We start from the raw sequence: 17,573 nt of genomic DNA, 5'->3' as shown, positions 1-17,573 counted from the left end.
ATGTTTAGAATACCATCCAGAAGGATGCTGGTAGCGTGAAATGGTGATACAGCTTGGTCTTGTGTACATTTGTCACCAACATAGATCTCTACCTAAGACCTGCTTGTCTGTAAAGTCTCCTTGTCTGGGTGCTCCCGGAGATGATCCTGACCGGCTCTTACACAGTGCCATACACTAACATGCTGCCTGCCGTTGGGCCCTATATCTGATACTTAATATTTCTCAACTAAAGTAAGGTTATTTTTGTTGTTGTTGTTTGTGTTGAGAAATGAACCAAATTCCTCAAATGTGACAGCAATTATTCTATCAAAAATCTCATCTCTAGTGATTTATGTGAATATACATACATACGCATACATCACACGCACACACATATACTCATACACATAGATTACATGCACACACATATACTCATGCACATATATCACACACAACACATGCACACAGACACATACATCGCATGCACACATAACATACACCCACATACACATACATAACATGCACACACATATGCACATACATCACACACATATGCATACATACACATACACCACATACCCACATATATACATACACATGCATCACACGTATGCACACATGTACACATATATCACACACAACACATGCACACACATCCTCATAAATCACACACACACATGCACACATATCACACGCATACACAAATAAAATAATTTTAAAGTAAAAAGATCATAGCCAGAGCATCCCTTCTTTTCCGTATCGAGCTGTATGACATGTTTTGAGTGCCCACAGTCCCAGCACCGTGTTGAGACCTGGTGAAATGTCCCTGCCCGATAGAGTCAGTGGCATATTGGGCATTTTTGTCCAGTTGTTTTTCTTCATCTCTACCTCATTTTCAGAAGAGTATTAAAGCTTAAATGAAAGTTAAATATGTTAGCATTTCCCTTTATAATTTATTACCAAAATTCCATAACGAAAGCTTATAACTTTGAGGAGGAAGCATTCAGTTCGCTTAGCTTTTGAGTTTCATCTTGTCTTTGACCGTTCGCATCAAACTGAGAAGCATACTCTAAGAATAAGTCACAAGAAATTCTTTTTTCTCTTACGAGTGTCCTGTCAGAGAGTAACAGAATTCATGATTTCCAAGCCGCTCGCCAGAAACGCCATCCCCTCTCAGTTCTGGTCAGAAACTTCCTGAAAATATGGCTAAGAGCATGTGACATCTCAGGGATGACTGACCTTTTCAGCACCCCCCCCCCCCCGTGTTTTGATTAGCTGGATATTCTACCCGTACTCCATTTACAGACAAGTCGTGAAGGACTTGAATGGCAAGCCAGAACTCTGTGGAATATTGAAAAGGTCACTGTGATTTAGCCTATAACCACAGAATTGAAAATGCATGACAAGTCATTATCAGACTTAATTCTCACAACAAGGGCTGCGGTAAAGATGGGATGTGATTCCAATTAAAATATTCTTGTCTCATAACTAAAGTCTGAAATGGCAAAGCTCAGATGCCCTCTTGACTCCTTTTGTGTGATGACTTAATAAGTTAGCATGAAATTGTAAATTGAATTAAGCAAGACCAAAGGGAGGTAACAAGCCCTTTCGATTTGCGAGTGCATCACGGAGGGGCTGATGTAATGACTTTCCCAAAACTCTGGTTATACAGGGGTAAAACGATACAGAACCAATTCAGCAGCCGCCCCATGCTCTCTTTCTTTGTCTACAGCATAGCTGTCAATCAGATGGGAACTCCATTTATTTCCATGGTAATGAAGGCAGTGAGTTCAATTTTGCCACCACCCGGGATGTAGATCTCTCGACAGAGGATGTTCAGGAGCAGTGGTCAGAAGAATTTGAGAGCCAGCCCACAGGGTGAGTAATTGTTATCTGCCATGCTGTGTATACCACCTACCTCTGCTCCAGCAGACACATTTTAAATACATCTCGCTGGACAGCAAAAGCTTGCTTAAATAACACTGATGATTTTTATCACAGACAAGCCAAAGGGGGACTGTCCAAAGAGCCTTTATTAAATAAAAAGGTATTTTTTTATGCATGCCTAAAAAATTGTGATTAAAAAATACCTTATGTCGGGCGGTGGTGCACGCCTTTAATCCCAGCACTCTGGAGGCAGAGGTGGGTGGATCTCTGTGAGTTTGATGCCCCCTTGGTCTACAAGAGCTAGTTCCAGGAGAGGTTCCAAAACTACAAGGAAACTCTGTCTGAAACAAAACAAAAATTCCTCACATATATCTCATATTAATTAGCTTTCATTTGAAAAAAATATTTTTCAATATTAGAATTTGAAGTCTTTCCATCATACTTATATTGAGACTTTCAGTTCTCCTCCTGGGGACTGAGATTTATAGATACTACTACTTGATTGTCATTGAAATATAGTTTTGATCCATAAACGGGTATTTATAAGATATAATTTGTCTTTGAGGGATACATGAAATGGTACTTGGAACTGAAGTTCAAGGATGAGAGACCAGAAGGTCTAAGGATGTCTGGTGGTTTGTGTTTTCTCGATATTTTGTCTGATCTGCCTTTTTCTGGGTCTGTCGTGCCTTAGACCCATTACTAGGAGTGACACTTTCCGCAGCTCCAGTATGTAAGGGGATATAGCTCAGTAGATAAAATGTTCATCGTGGAAGTGTGAGGACCCAAGTTCAGATCCCCAGAACCCCACAAATGCCACCAACATAGAGAGAGCTTGTGCAACCCAGGGCTTCTGTGGGGAGAATGGGGGAAGCCCTGGAAGCCTACCTGGCATGTAAGGAGGGGAATCAACAGAGGCCCTGTCTCAAACAAGACAGGACCTGTGTGTGTGGATGGCACATCTGTACCTCCGTTCACTCACACACAGACACACATGTGCGCACACACACACACACACATGCACACGTGGAGGGGTCAGAGGGAGGGAGAGAGACGTTGAGTTCAAAGTGATCATGAGGCTGGGGAAGAAGGATCCTGAGTTCAAAGCCAGCCTAAGCTATGGAGCAAGGTCCCATCTTAACATGAAAGGCTCCCATTGAAGAAAGTCCAGAGTCAGAGAAGCAAAGGGTATTTATAGGAAAGATGCTCAGGAGGTTTTTCCGGTTCTCACCTGGACTTTCCTTCCGTGTTAACTGTAGAAGGAGCTGGTTATCTACAGCAGATTGGCCTGTGGGCATGTCTGGGGGGTATTGTCTTGAATGCTGATTGATAGAGAAAATCTTAGCCTAGCGTGGTTAGCGCCGTTCCCTAGGCCAACATCCAGAACAGTGGAAAAGCTAAGCAAGCTAAGTGAGCAGACAAGTAGGCTTGAATGCATTTATTTTCCTGCTTTTAGGTGTGATATGAGTTTCTGCTTTAACTCCCCCTTAATGGTGGTCTGTAACCTAGACTTGTAAACCATATAACCCTTTTTTCCCCTAAGTTGCTTTTGGTCTGAATATCTTAATCACAGCAACAAAAATAAACAGAATAAATAGAACAGAAATTGACTTGATATTAGAAGATACCAAACCTACACTAGAACATGGAATAAACCAGAGACAAAGTTGGTTGTGTGTGTGTGTGTCCGTGTGTGTCCGTGTGTGTCCGTGTGTGTGTCCTTATTATAGGTCAAGAATTTCACTTTAATAAAATACCAATACCAACATTGTAAGAGAGTTTTTGGCTAAAACCAAATCATCATCATCATCACAAACAGAACTAAAAGGCCACTTATGAGGTTGGATTCTGTAATAAAGTAGGCAAGGAGTACAAGAAGAGAACCCAGGCTTTTCTATGGCGAGGGTGAAAAGTCTGGTTGAATGAACTGCCAGGTGTTGTTTTATTGGTCCATTGAAGAATGTTGATAAAACTGTTTTTATCAGAGCTTCAGGAAAGACTTCACAAAGTCAAATTGACGTGGAGAGCACTTGTACACAGGATGAGAGTGACAAAGAGAAACACTGTGTTCGGCCGCTCATCTGCCCAGTTTCTTCCCATCCACCACCGCCACCGGAGACACAGTTTGCCGTTAGAAGGTCACCCGGTAGGACTAACAGGCGGATGGCAAGTCCTCCGTGCTCCAGGGTGACCAGTTGAATGAGTTGTCTTCCGAGACTTTGGAAACAACCCTATTAAATATTTAGTAGAGATGCACGCCCATGCCTTTCTCCTGTTCTCCTTCCATGAGAACTAAGAGAGAGTAAAGGAATATGCTACCATAATATGTAGTGGGCTAGACTATTTTGTATGAATGGCCAGGGTAGAAAGTGCAAGTCATTGTGACAGTGTTTTAGGAAACCATTTCCCCAGTTACCCAGAATTTCCTACTGTTAGAATCAAAGCGTCTGATCTCATATCTGTGGGCATGTGCTTGCGCATCACTGGGCTGACCCAACACAGATGGACGTTTTCTTAGTAGAATGTTAAAGCTTTAGCGTTTGTTGTTGTTGTTTCTAAAGAAGATACATCTGTTGCTTCAGTAGATACACTGATAATTTATGTGTGACTTTCTGAACTTTGGCTTAACCTTACAGACACGTCATTTAATTAACAGCTACAGTCTCTCACCTAGCTACAGCTCTCTGTAGTAGAAGAGGGCTTGGTAAAAGCTCTGGTGAATGATAAAACAAGGAGGTATCTTGCTAGGTAAGCCAGAAAACTTGAGAGACTTGGAGAAAAAAAGGCTGTGAGGATGAGCATGAACCTAGGATCTGAGAAAAAAGGGAATGAGGGAACCATAGTCCAAAATGCTCAGGGAATGACATATATAGCATCTCAGCTTAGCTTCAGGTATGGGGACTGGTTTAGGGTGGTGCTTTAGGACTTCAAATGCAGGCTCCTACTTCTATGAAGGAACTAAGAGTGTGGATGACTGGAAAGGAGTTTCAGTGGAGTGAATGTCTGTGGTCATCCTCACCCATGGTGCCTGTCTACAGGGCAGCTCCATGGTCATCCTCACCCATGATGTCTACAGGGCAGCTCCATGGTCATCCTCACTTATGATGTCTACAGGACAGCTCCGTGGTCACCCTCACCCATGGTGTCTACAGGGCAGCTCCATGGTCATCCTCGCTCATGATGTCTACAGGGCAGCTCCATGGTCATCCTCACCCATGATGTCTACAGGGCAGCACCATGGTCATCCTCACCCATGATGTCTACAGGGCAGCTCCATGGTCATTCTCACCCACGATGTCTACAGGACAGCTCCGTGGTCACCCTCACCCATGATGTCTACAGGGCAGCTCCATGGTCATCCTCACCCATGATGTCTACAGGGCAGCACCATGGTCATCCTCACCCATGATGTCTACAGGGCAGCTCCATGGTCATTCTCACCCACGATGTCTACAGGGCAGCACCATGGTCATCCTCGCTCATGGTGCCTTACGTAGAATTTTTACACTGATGATTAAAGTACAATTAGCAGCTTTTACAAATCATCTAGTTCAGTGGTTCCCAGCTGGGTATCACGGCCCCTTTGGAGATGGAATGAGCCTTTCACAAGGGTCGCCTAAGACCACCGGAAAACACCGATATTTACATTATGATTCACAACAGTAGCAAAGTTACAGTTATGAAGTAGAAACAAAAATAATTTTATGGTTGGGGGGTCGCTATGGCATGAAGAACTGTTGGAGGTTACAGACGCTGATCTAGGCTCTCCAAGTGATTTTTAAAAAGTCAGCTTTAAGTGAAAGCATGATCTAAAGAACTAAGAGTTGAGTCAACAAAATAACAGAATGAGCAAACATAGACCGTCTCGGAAGCAACCTGCCACCTCAGAGGGACGAAGGAATATATGACATTTGTGAAACCAGAACAAATTCATAAGAAAAAAACAGAGATGAGAATAACAAAAATTATGATAATTGAAAGAACTTTGCTAGATTTCTCCCAGATATAAATACATGCCAAATTCAAGGACAAATTAGCAAACTGAATATTTTATTATCTTGAGTCCTTATATCACATATAAGACAGAGAAATTTCAGGGCTAGGGAGATGATGGCTCAGTCGATCAAACATATGTGAGGTTGATCCCCAATGCCCTTGTTAAGGATCCAGGCATGGTGCCAGGCACTGGTGACCCCAGTGCTGCTGGGGAAAGGTTGGGGTTAGCAGGATCCTTGGAGCTTGGTGACCAGTCACCGTCACCCAGGCAGCAAGCTCCAGATCTCAATGAAAGGCCCAGTCTCGTGAAAACAAAGATGATGGCCCCTGAGGAACAACAACCCTCCAGTTTGACCCAGGCTGTACATAGGCATGTGCATGCACAGGTGCGTGTATATGTGTGCAAACACAGGAGCATGCACACATGGGAAGTAATATGTCATATATACTTTAACCTTAAACATTAATATTTAGAATACAGTTTAACAACATGACTACTGGGCAAAACAACCACAGTATTCTCCCCCCACACACACCCCAGGCCTATGAATTCCCTAACTGTGGATCTTAACCATGTTTATAGGACCAGGCATAGATTCCTTCATAGGCGTCAGGCCTCCAGTCTAATCAAGATTGGTTACACCCATACACAGCGTTCCACTCTTGTATCCGTGTAGTAGGATGGTATTGCACGCAGGGTCTTGCACGGGGCTAGATCATTGCTATCCCAACCCTATACAAGTGAGCCAGCAAGGAGAAAGTGCCTTGGTCAGTTTGAGACTCTATGCCTTGCAACCAAGGCGTGCGGCATCATCAACAGCCATACACCATCCTGCTATTGTGATCAACCAAGAGAATTACAATACATGATTCACAAACAATCCAACATGTTAAAAATTAGCTGTTTTTCACCCAAACTTAGTGACAGTAATATGATATTGCCAAAATGGTGCTCAAAGAAAGTTATATTTGTATTATTTAATAAGGTATAAAGGAAACAAAGTTAAATAAACCAATAAATTAAGTCTTCCTCAAAATATACAAGTAAAATATGTCACTGAGAAAAATTACTTAATAGGCTGATAAGATGACTCACCAAATAAAGGACATTCATGATAAGCTTGGTCACCAGAGTTCCACCCGCAGAACACACAATGGAAGGCCTCCCACAGGCTGTCCTCTGACCCAGCATATGTCATCTCCCTCTCTCTCTCCTCTCTCTCTCTCTCTCTCTCTCTCTCTCTCTCTCTCTCTCTCATACACACACACACACACACACACACACACACACACACACCAATGTCAAAAATATAATTAATTTAAATGATAGTTTGATTTGTTTTGAAGGCATACAAGATGCTCAGAGAGTTCCAGACGACCGGTTACAAGCTGCTGCTAAAACTTTGGTGATGCTCCTCAGCAATTGTTCCCCTCACATACTAAAAGGCACCATGTGAAACACCTTCTCCCTGTTATGACTCAAATTTTAAAAACATATAGCGACCTCATGAAAGTCGCTTTTAGTTGTAACTATATCAATCATTTCAAAAAAGATTATCTACAAGCTTAATCAAGCAAACTCCCTGAGGATAGACAAGGAATACTATCATGAACACTCATGTGTATGTGCTTAAGGGTTTATGGATGATAAGTTCCTAAAATAGAAAAGGAAATTAGAGATCCAGATATGTACAAGTACCTATACATATATGTGTAGTGTGTGACTTTGGGTGACAAGCTTCCCTCAGAGACTAAATCCTTCTGGAAACTGCCAAGCTGTGAGCTGATTAAAAGACAGCTAATCTTAACAAGGCACACTAAATCAGATGAGGAGGCCATTAGCCTTCCCACGAAGAACCTCTCCTGACTGCCTTTGCTTACTAGGCGATGTGTCTTCATGACACACAAAAGAGAGCCTTCTTTTAAAGCTATGAATTAAATATTATCGTGACCTCAGAATTTCTGAAGAACAAAGTTGCTTTAGGGCATTTTATTGATTTGAAAACTTTTTTTTTCTTTCCGCCAACATCACCTCGGACTATTTGTGATAAATAATAGATTCAAATGTATTTATAATAAATAAGATTGGGGTTTTTTTTATTTTATAATTAGTCATAAAGGGGTAAATATAAATTGGTATGTTGTAGAGTGCTGCCCCCAGGCAGACGTCCCTTTAGCTGTAGTCACGCAGCACAGAACTGCTTTTCCTCGGGGAAAGCCGTTTAAAGAGCAGAGAAACGATACTTTTGTTGAGGGAACTTGCCAGGCCATCCAAGAAGCTGCTAAAACTGTTCAACGCCTCAGGTAGCCACTTCTGGGCTCCCAGATTTCGTTACAATTTCATTTCGTGTAATGATTACAGCAAGATAAAACCAGGGTGTGTCACTTTTTAACTGGAAATGACCACAGTTTGGGGACCCCATCACTGGAGACCACACCTGGCAAGCTGACACCTTTTCCCCGAAGGCTTTGGTACCTCTGTGTTCAGCCATGAGTTTGACTCCGAGCACCCTTGAGCCGGTTTATATAAATTCATGAAAGAATTAATGTGCGCTCTAACAGGCTCCTAGGAAATTTTTAATAGATGTAGGATAATTCACTCAAAGCAATAAGACTTTTATAAAGGGTCTAATTTGTAAAACTTGAGAAACCACATTGCATTCATCTTTCTCAATAGGCTGGATTATTTGTGCAGTCTGATTATAAATATTTGGGCATCAAAAGAGATTGATTTCTTACCACTAAGTAGTACTCCACTGTGTAAATATACCACATTTTCTTGACCCATTCTTCAGTTGAGGGCATCTAGGTTGTTTCCTGGTTCTGGCTATTACAAATAATGCTGCTATGAACACAGTTGAGTAAATGTCCTTATGATATGAGTATGTATCTTTTGGATATATACCCAGAGTGGTATTGCTAGGTCTTGAAGTTTGCAAACAAATGAATGGAAATAGAAAAAAAAAATCTGAGTGAGGTAGCCAAGACCCAGAAAGACAAACACGATGTGTACTCACTCATAAGTGGATATTAGATGTAAAACAAAAGATAACCAGCCTGTAGTCCATGACCCTAGAGAAGCTAGGTAACAAGGAGAACCCTAAGAGAGACATACATGGATCCCCCTGGAAAGGGGAAATAGACAAGATCTCCTTAGAAAATGGAGTGTGGGGAGAGGGCGGAGGGGAAGGGAAGGAGAAGAGGGGGTAAGTGGGAGGGAGGAGGAGAACATGAGGATCAGAACAAGATGACCGAGATAGGGTAATGACAGAGACTGAAGAAGCCATCATGGGGTTAGCGAGAAAACTGGCACTAGAGGGAAAGTCTCAGGAATCTACAAGGATGACCCCAGCTAAGACCCTAAGCAAAAGTGGAGAGGGCACCTGAACTGACCTTCCCCTGGAATCAGGTTGATGACTACCTTAATTGTCATCATAGAACCTTCATCCAGCAACTAATGGAAGCAGATGCACGATCCACAGTCAAGCACTGGGCCGAGCTCCTGGAGTCCAATCGAAGAGAGGGAGGAGCAGTAATATGAGCAAAGGGGACAAGACCATAATGGGAAACAGCTGACCTGAGCTAGTGAGAGCTCACTGACTCTAGACTGACAGCAGGGGAACCTGCATAGGACCAAACTAGGGCCCCTGAATGTGGGTGACAGTGTGTGGCCTGGGCCGTCTGTGAGGCCACTGGCAGTGGGACCAGGATTCATCCCGAGTGCTTGAATTGGCATTTTGGAGTCTATTCTTTTTGGAGGGATACCTTGCTCGGCCTAGATATAGGAAGGAGGGCCTCGTCCTGCCTCAAAGTGATGTGTCAGACTTTGTTGACTTTCCATGGGAAGCCTCACCCTCTCTGAGAAGTGGATGGGGAGCGGGGAAGGTGGGACAGCAGGAGGAGAGAAGGGAGTGGGAACTGGGATAGGAATGTAAAATGAGAAAAGATAGTTTTAAAAAATAAATTTAACCCGGGTTTGACTCCCGATGTGGGAACCAAATAAATAAATAAATAAATTTAACAATTAAAATAAAAAAAAAAAAACTTTTGCCGGGCGATGGTGGCGCACGCCTTTAATCCCAGCACTCGGGAGGCAGAGGCAGGTGGATCTCTGTGAGTTCGAGACCAGCCTGGTCTACAGAGCTAGTTCCAGGACAGGCTCCAAAGCCACAGAGAAACCCTGTCTCGAAAAACCAAAAAAAAAAAAAAAAAAAACTTTTTTTTAAAAAAAAGAGATTGATTGCCCTTTGGTTATTTTACAACTGTTTTAGTAAGAGGAATAAAAACTAATTTATAGTAAATTGGGGAAAATTGGGTTTAAAATAAGAATTGAGGATACGTACACAGTCTGAATTATAGTATTGTCTATGGTCAGAGTTGTAAAAATAACTCATGTAGATCATCCTAGAAAAGTTATTAATTTACAACAAACAGCTAAGGAAAAGTAGCTACTGAACGCATCGCTTATATTCATAGAAGGGTTTTCAGTCTATGACAACTCCATCTTTTTGAATCCAGCTTTTCATTTAAAACTACTCTAAAGAGGACACTATATCTAAACAGTTGTCATCTGCATCATTTATAGCTTAAATTCGCCGTGTGGATCGGCAGGCTGACTGGTCTAATTGGGATAAATGGAGCAAGTGAAAGACCAATGAACCACTGTGCAGTCTTCATGTACACATCACAAGAGAGGCTCCTGGGTACTTTACAAGTGGGTCGTTATCACAAAGAGCTGCTTCAAAAGTCATTCGTGCTCCTTGAATGGTTGACATAATCATTTCACACATGCAGAGAGGTGGGGAGGAAGGAGAGAGAGAGAAAGAGAGGGAGAGAGAGATTTCCTAAGATTGAAGTCTGCCAGAAAGATGGTTCAGCCTCGCTTGCTAACAAGGCTGACCACCTGAGTTTCATCCCCAGAAAGCCCACAGGATCGCTGTCTTTTAACCTCCACACGTGTGCCATGACGTGTGTGTGTGTGTGTGTGTGTGTGTGTGTGTGTGTGTACGCAATGGATTGATAAATAAGCCTGCAGAGTTGCAGGAATCATCCTGGCACTGTTGGATGTACAGCTATGGAGATCAGCTATAGGGATAACCACAAACTGAGAAGCAAACTTGCTTTCTGAACCGGACAGCCTCAAGCAAACTGCTTGACATGTGTACCCTACTTCTCAGATTTTAGACAAGTTTATTATGGGAGTAATAAAAGGCCAAAAGTAAATACTAGGGATATGAATCTCTAAATAACTCAATGAATATTGAAAATAATCCAGAATTCAAAGGATTAAGCTTCTCACAAAATCAGCCATGAAGTTCATAAAGTTACATGTATAACTATACATAAATGTCTGTTGTTGCTTGATTTTTTTATACAAGTCTCACTATATAGCCAAAGCTAGCTTAGAATTCACTATGTAGCCCAGGCTGACCTCACACTCATAATCACCCTGCTTTAGACTCCCAAGTTCTGGGACTGCAAGCATGAGCTCCTCTGCCTAGTGATGGAACACACTTGTAAATAAACCCAGTGCTACCTTCAAAGCCTATTGCCAGTGTGTGTACTATAGCTGTATACTATGTCTGTTTGGTGTTTGTGAAAACTGTTTCTCTGTGTAGTCTTTGCTTTGGAAGCAGTGAAGCAGTCGCCTATGCCTGAGGAGCTTTGTGGAAGGAAGGACGGTAGCATGTTCTTTTTGACTAGGATGCTTCAACGCTTTATCTGAAATAACTGTCGGTCTGTTTCCATCTCTGGACTTCCCGGCAGTTTGTCTGAGCGGATATCCTGTCCCTCTGTGGAGAGATGAGGTTGCCACTTAAGTGCATTGCTTAGAGATGGTTTTCAACATGCTGTAAGTGTTGGTGGGAGAAATTATGGCAAATAATCATTATCATTTCCTGGAAGGGAGCATGTCATTAGGAGAGCAGTTAACATTCATCAACTAGTAAGTTTCGCTTTTTGCTTTACAAAATTGCCTCCTTTTGATAACAGAATCAGTTTGGTTTTGGCAGAGGTGGACATTTAGACTAATGAAGCCGGAAGCCTAAAGAAACTCACACGCAGAGGAGATAGTCATTTTGGAACGGAACTCTTAATGGCGCTAGAACAGCTTGTTATCTATACAGGAAAAGTAAAGTTGGACCCCAACTTTGTTCTTCACCTTCAAGTCAATTTCAAATAAATTAAATTTATGTAAATGTGAAAAGCACAATTTTAAACTTTAAAAAGGAAGGATAAGGAATACCGCTATAACCTCAGGGCAAGGATTTATTAACTAGAACAGAGGACATAGCGAGATAAAAGATGAATTCTGCCGCTAAAACTTTTTCACATGAGCGTATGTGTGTGGTGTGCATGGGGACACGTGCGTGACATACGTGTGGAAACCAGAGGCTGACTTCAGGCTGTTGTCTACTTCATGTGTACATCAGAGTTTCTCACTGAACCCAGAGATCCCCAGTTAGCAAAACCATCTAGCCAGGGTGCCCTCGGGAGCCTCTCGGCCATCTCAACCCACCACGCTCTTCTGTGGGCTCACGCATCTGAACACTCCGTCTTCATACTTACATAAAATGGAATGAAATGAAATTTATGCCCTGGCAATGCTCAAGACTGCATGGGCAGCCCATGTATGGCGGCTCCATTGAACTTGTCCATATTGGGTTTCATGGTCTAAGTTGATGAGGATGACTGACCAGGTCTCTCCCTCAAGAGGGCACCAGATCTCATTACAGATGGCTGTGAGCCACCATGTGGTTGCTGGGAATTGAACTCAAAACCTTTAGAAGAACAGGCAGTGCTCTTAACTGCGGAGCCATCTCCCCAGCCCTGTCTATTAAAAACTTTTAATAAGCAAGATGACATAAGGAAAATGGGAAATAAAATACACATGCCCCAACAAAATTTCAGTCTAGGGAAAAAATAAAGATTTTAGATCACAAGGAAGTGAGAGAAGAGTGAGATAATAAGGGAGTGAGCTCTGAGACCTTACCTTCAGCTGGCCAATCACAAACCTGGAAAGATGTCCAGCCTCATCTGTAGTCATGGAAATGCAAAAGTAAAATAAAAAAAAACTCCCTCCTATCTATCAGGCTAACATTTAACAGCTTTAGCAAAACCAAATAATAGCACAAGCATGTTTAGGAACAGGAATCTTGCATCTTCCTGATGGCAGCAAAACTTTATCCGACTAGTTTGAAGCTTGGCGAAGTATTACCCATTCTGCTTACACACACACACACACACACACACATACACACACACATACACACACACACACACACATACACACACATACACACACATACACACACATACACACACACATACACACACATACATACACACACACATACACACATACACACACATACACATACACACATGCACACACACACATACACACATATACACACACATACACATACACACACATACACACATATACACACATACACATACACACACACACATACACACATATACACACACATACACATACACACACACACACACACACACACACACACACACACACCTGCTCTCACACTTTCTCCCAGTTGAAACTTTTGTGAAAGCCCAGAACACAGTTATCACAGTTGCTGTCTTCTTGGTTACCCTAAGGCGGTACAGAGGTGATGGATGCCATTGGAGGTACAAACTCCAATGCACTGATGCAGCCATATATGCAGTCCATATAGGGTAGGACACCAGTCAAGGAAGACTGCTAGGGGAGCTCTATCCATGTGTGTGAGCATTTAATACAGGACCACCCATGCGGCATCTCTGGTCATAACCAAGAAGAGTGGAAATGGACTGGATGTCTATGATAAGTTTTTGGTCATTCTCCTGAAATATCTCTTGACTTCTATTATAGTCAAAAAATATATTGTCAGGTTTCTGCTTAAGGTACTTGCTAGACAGACTTACAAGGAGGAGAAGGTCAGGGGAGAGGCATTTGGGAACCAAGAGGTACAAATGGTATGTTGACCCGCTCAATGAAGCCTCTAAATCTTGAAGCCATGAAACTGTCACCCAGAGCCAAGGTTAATGGAAAAGCTGGTCCCTAAGTGATCACGTAGGGGTGGAGCTAAATGGACAGGGGGTTTAGCGATGCCCTTTTGGCATAAAACTAAACTCTGTGTCTTCAAACTTAAAAGAGGAAGTGGACTTCAAATCAGTTATGGTAGTACCAGGCTTTAAGATTAGACACAGGGAGTTGGGAATGAAAGAACAGATTACTAATCTGAAGGGAGGAATGAGAGAGACAAGGTTAGGAGAGACCAAAGGGAGTATAAATTGTCTACATGATGGGACAAAGACAAGGCTATCAAAGGCAGAGAAAAGGGAAGATGGTCCAAGGAAGGCACTGAATTATGCTTCTTACTCTTTTGATACTGAATTCTTTAATGTCTCCATCATTATTGAGCTTTTGTTTTCCATAGGCCCTGAGCTAGATATAAGAACATGGAAGTAAGACAGCTGCCTAGGAGTTAGCATGGCAGGGGTGAAGGAAATCAAATAAAGAAATAATTAAAATTTACATATAAGAAAGAGTATCACAGCCGGGCGTTGGTGGCGCACGCCTTTAATCCCAGCACTCGGGAGGCAGAGGCAGGCGGATCTCTGTGAGTTCAAGACCAGCCTGGTCTACAGAGCTAGTTCCAGGACAGGCTCCAAAGCCACAGAGAAACCCTGTCTCAAAATACCAAAAAAAAAAAAAAAAAAAAGAAAGTATCGCAGAAGATTAAACATGAGATGTGGTGAGGCTCTCTACAAGAAGCCATCTAGGCAGGATGAGTGAGCCTAGGAAATACTACATAGAACACACATTGAGGAATGACTAGGTTTGTTCAGTAAGTAAAGGCATGGAGGTCTGACGGAGGTGACTATAGCAACTGTGAATTCCTGTTACACAGCCAGGGTATTTGGTAAAAGTCAGAAAGAGGCATGGAACACCCACAGAGATAAAGCCAGAAATGTGTTCTTGGGTCAAGCCAATCAGGACCCCATATTCCCCAATAAGGAATTTGAAGTTTGTGCAGACAGCCATGGGAAGCCCTTGAGTGAGCGTAAGCAAAACTGAGACATGATCATACTTGAAAAGAAAATCACCCCGAGCGTCTATGGACTAGAATCTGAACTCCTCTTTCTGCACCCTACGCTCCAGGGAATTATTCAGATTTGTCTTCTACTCTTCCAAGCACACAGCCTTATGAAGATCTGGTGATATCTGTGCTGTTGATAGTGCCAGGGCTATACCTGGTTCTCAACCTATACCCATATGATTTATCAACCCCAAATCTAATCTATTCCTAAAGTAGGAGCTCTGGTGTTTAACTACATGATATTGAATATAGTGCCTATCCTTTGCAGGCTGACCTTAGCATCTGTATGTCTCAGTTTCCAGGTAAATTCAGGATGTCCTTGCAGTGCGACAGAGGTTAGGTTAGTGTATGAAGTCCCGGGGAAAGGGTCTAGCACATTCGCTGGCATCAATAGAAGTCTGTCACTTTAATGCTCTTCGACACTCAAAGCTCCTGCTTGGCAGTTTTAACCACAGCTCCTTACTGAACACTTGCTGAACTTCTCCAGGCACATGCAGCTTTTCGTTCTAACATGCATATGTAATAATTACATATAGTACATATGTACTCTTTTCTCAGTATACAAACACTATCCATGCGTTTGTGATACAAAAGTGAATGGCCTTCCCTGGTTCACTTCTGCTTTCATGTTAACTGGACTCTATAACTCAACTGTAAGAATTTCAGGAGTAAAGGCTTTGTGTGGGTGATAGCATTATCAACTGGAAGAGAAAGAAGAGGGTGGATTTGGTCACTATGCAGCACATCTGTGCATGGCACTTTCAAAGCATGAAGAAAGAATACTTTCTGGCTCCCAGAAAACAGTTCTCGCCGCAGAAGAGACAGAAGTGCGGACTCTGTTGACTAGGGCTGAGAAGTGGACTGGGACTGCACAGCGTGTGTTCAGGATTTAACCAGTGCACAGTCTGCAGTGTATATCTCTCCTCAGAATTATCCATCACTAACCAAAGCCAATTCTATGTAGAGTTGGGTTTCTCACTCTTGATGCTTCTTCCTTTTTTATTCAGATGGGACATCTTGGGAGCTGTCGTTGGTGCAGAATGTGGAACCGTAGAATCAGGTCTATCTCTGGTGTTCCTCAAAGATGGAGAGAGGAAACTATGCACTCCCTACTTGGATACAACTGGCTATGGAAACCTGAGGTTCTATTTCGTCATGGGTAGGTACAGACTGCTGCCCTTCCCTACAGAAATAATAGGGCTTATTATTCACCATGGAACATGAAAATTAATGGGATCTGAACTCTCCTGACAAGATAAAGACCTGGGGTACCCACCTCTACCTCAGCACTTACTCTAGGATAGTTTGTGCATTCAAACATCTAGGCATGATTTCCTTTAAGTAATATTTAAACTGTCTCTCACTTCATTAAAAGTAACATATAGAAAAGTTTAGTAATAAAAGTTATAACAAATATTTTATAGGTCATTCTAGTTTATCTATCTTTACCCTCCTGATAATTGTATTTGAAACTGGAATTTTAATAGTAAATCAGCCTGTATTGTTTGTGCCATCTTGTAGAGAAAAACAAACACTCTTGGCATACCATGACTAGGCCACCGACAAACTGCCATAATGCCTTTCTCTCACAACCATTCCGTGCTCTCAGCAGCAATGGTGCATGAAGTAACAGTTATTAAAAAGGAAAGAGGCCATGAATTTGAAGGAGAGTAGGGAAGAGTCAGTGGGAAGCTTTGGAGGAAGAAATGTTTTGAATACATTCTCAAAAATAAAGATTTATTTAAAAAAAAAGACAATGGGAAGGAATCAGGAAGCAGAAGCCAAGGTAACCCTTTGTCCGCAGCCAGTAACCTCATCCCTCGTCAAGGTGAGCCATTTATTTTCTCATGGGTATCTTGATATTACCCAATGCTACTGTTCTGGGAAGCAGGAGGGAAAATAGTTTATAGCACTCCATCGTGTTTTACAGTACTTTCTATTTCCAATCAGCTTAAAAACACATGAAAGTGTTCGTAAAACATGCCCAAGTGTATTATAAATAGAAATAAAGATGGGAAAATATCATAGGTAAATTATGGGCTTGAAATTTGTGGTCTGCCAAATTTGTCCCACTAGACAACATTGAAACAGTGACATATTTTTTCACTGATGTCATCCCTATCACATGCCTTCTTTGTAGAATGGAAAATCACAAGCAACATCTGGAAATGAAACAGGAAATAAACATTGTCTACCTTTGAACTTAGCAGAGATGTCAGTTCATCAGGACAGAATGTCCTGAGCCTAGGACTCAGAGCTACTGTTTATCCCTTACATTCCTCACTCAGCTTCTATACAGTCGTACAGCTCAAAGTTGCATGAGCTAGACCTCAAGACCTTCATGAGATAGGCCTCAGTGTTGTCAGGAGCTAGACCTCAGTGTCGTCATGAGCTAGACCTCAAGACCATCATGAGATAGACCTCAATCTCGTCATGAGATAGACCTCATTGTCGTCATGATTATACGCATATGGCCCATCTGATGCTCTCAACAGCACTTTGTCCACAAAGGAGAAGTCATAGGTCTACAGTATGTAATCTGAAAGTTTACTTACCCTAAAATAGTTTGTGCATTTAAATATCTAGGCTTCATTCCCTTTAAAT

General features: G+C 42.2%; 1 protein-coding gene across 1 annotated transcript in view; it reads left to right on the top strand.

Moving 5' to 3' along the window:
• The window catches only part of LOC121434713 (reelin-like), a 447,768-nt gene that overhangs the window by 271,352 nt on the left and 158,843 nt on the right, over positions 1-17,573 (top strand). The window contains exons 11-12 of the mRNA XM_041633615.1: positions 1,712-1,857; positions 15,977-16,128. Coding sequence (XP_041489549.1) covers positions 1,712-1,857; positions 15,977-16,128 — 298 coding nt within the window. The remainder of the gene's footprint in view (positions 1-1,711; positions 1,858-15,976; positions 16,129-17,573) is intronic.

This window comes from Microtus oregoni, unplaced genomic scaffold, assembly GCF_018167655.1.
Source record: "Microtus oregoni isolate MIOR12 unplaced genomic scaffold, Mior012 000044F_ref0000062, whole genome shotgun sequence".
Taxonomy (NCBI): domain Eukaryota; kingdom Metazoa; phylum Chordata; class Mammalia; order Rodentia; family Cricetidae; genus Microtus; species Microtus oregoni.
Note: the sequence above shows the minus strand (reverse complement) of the source record. Positions and strands in the feature narration are given on the sequence as shown.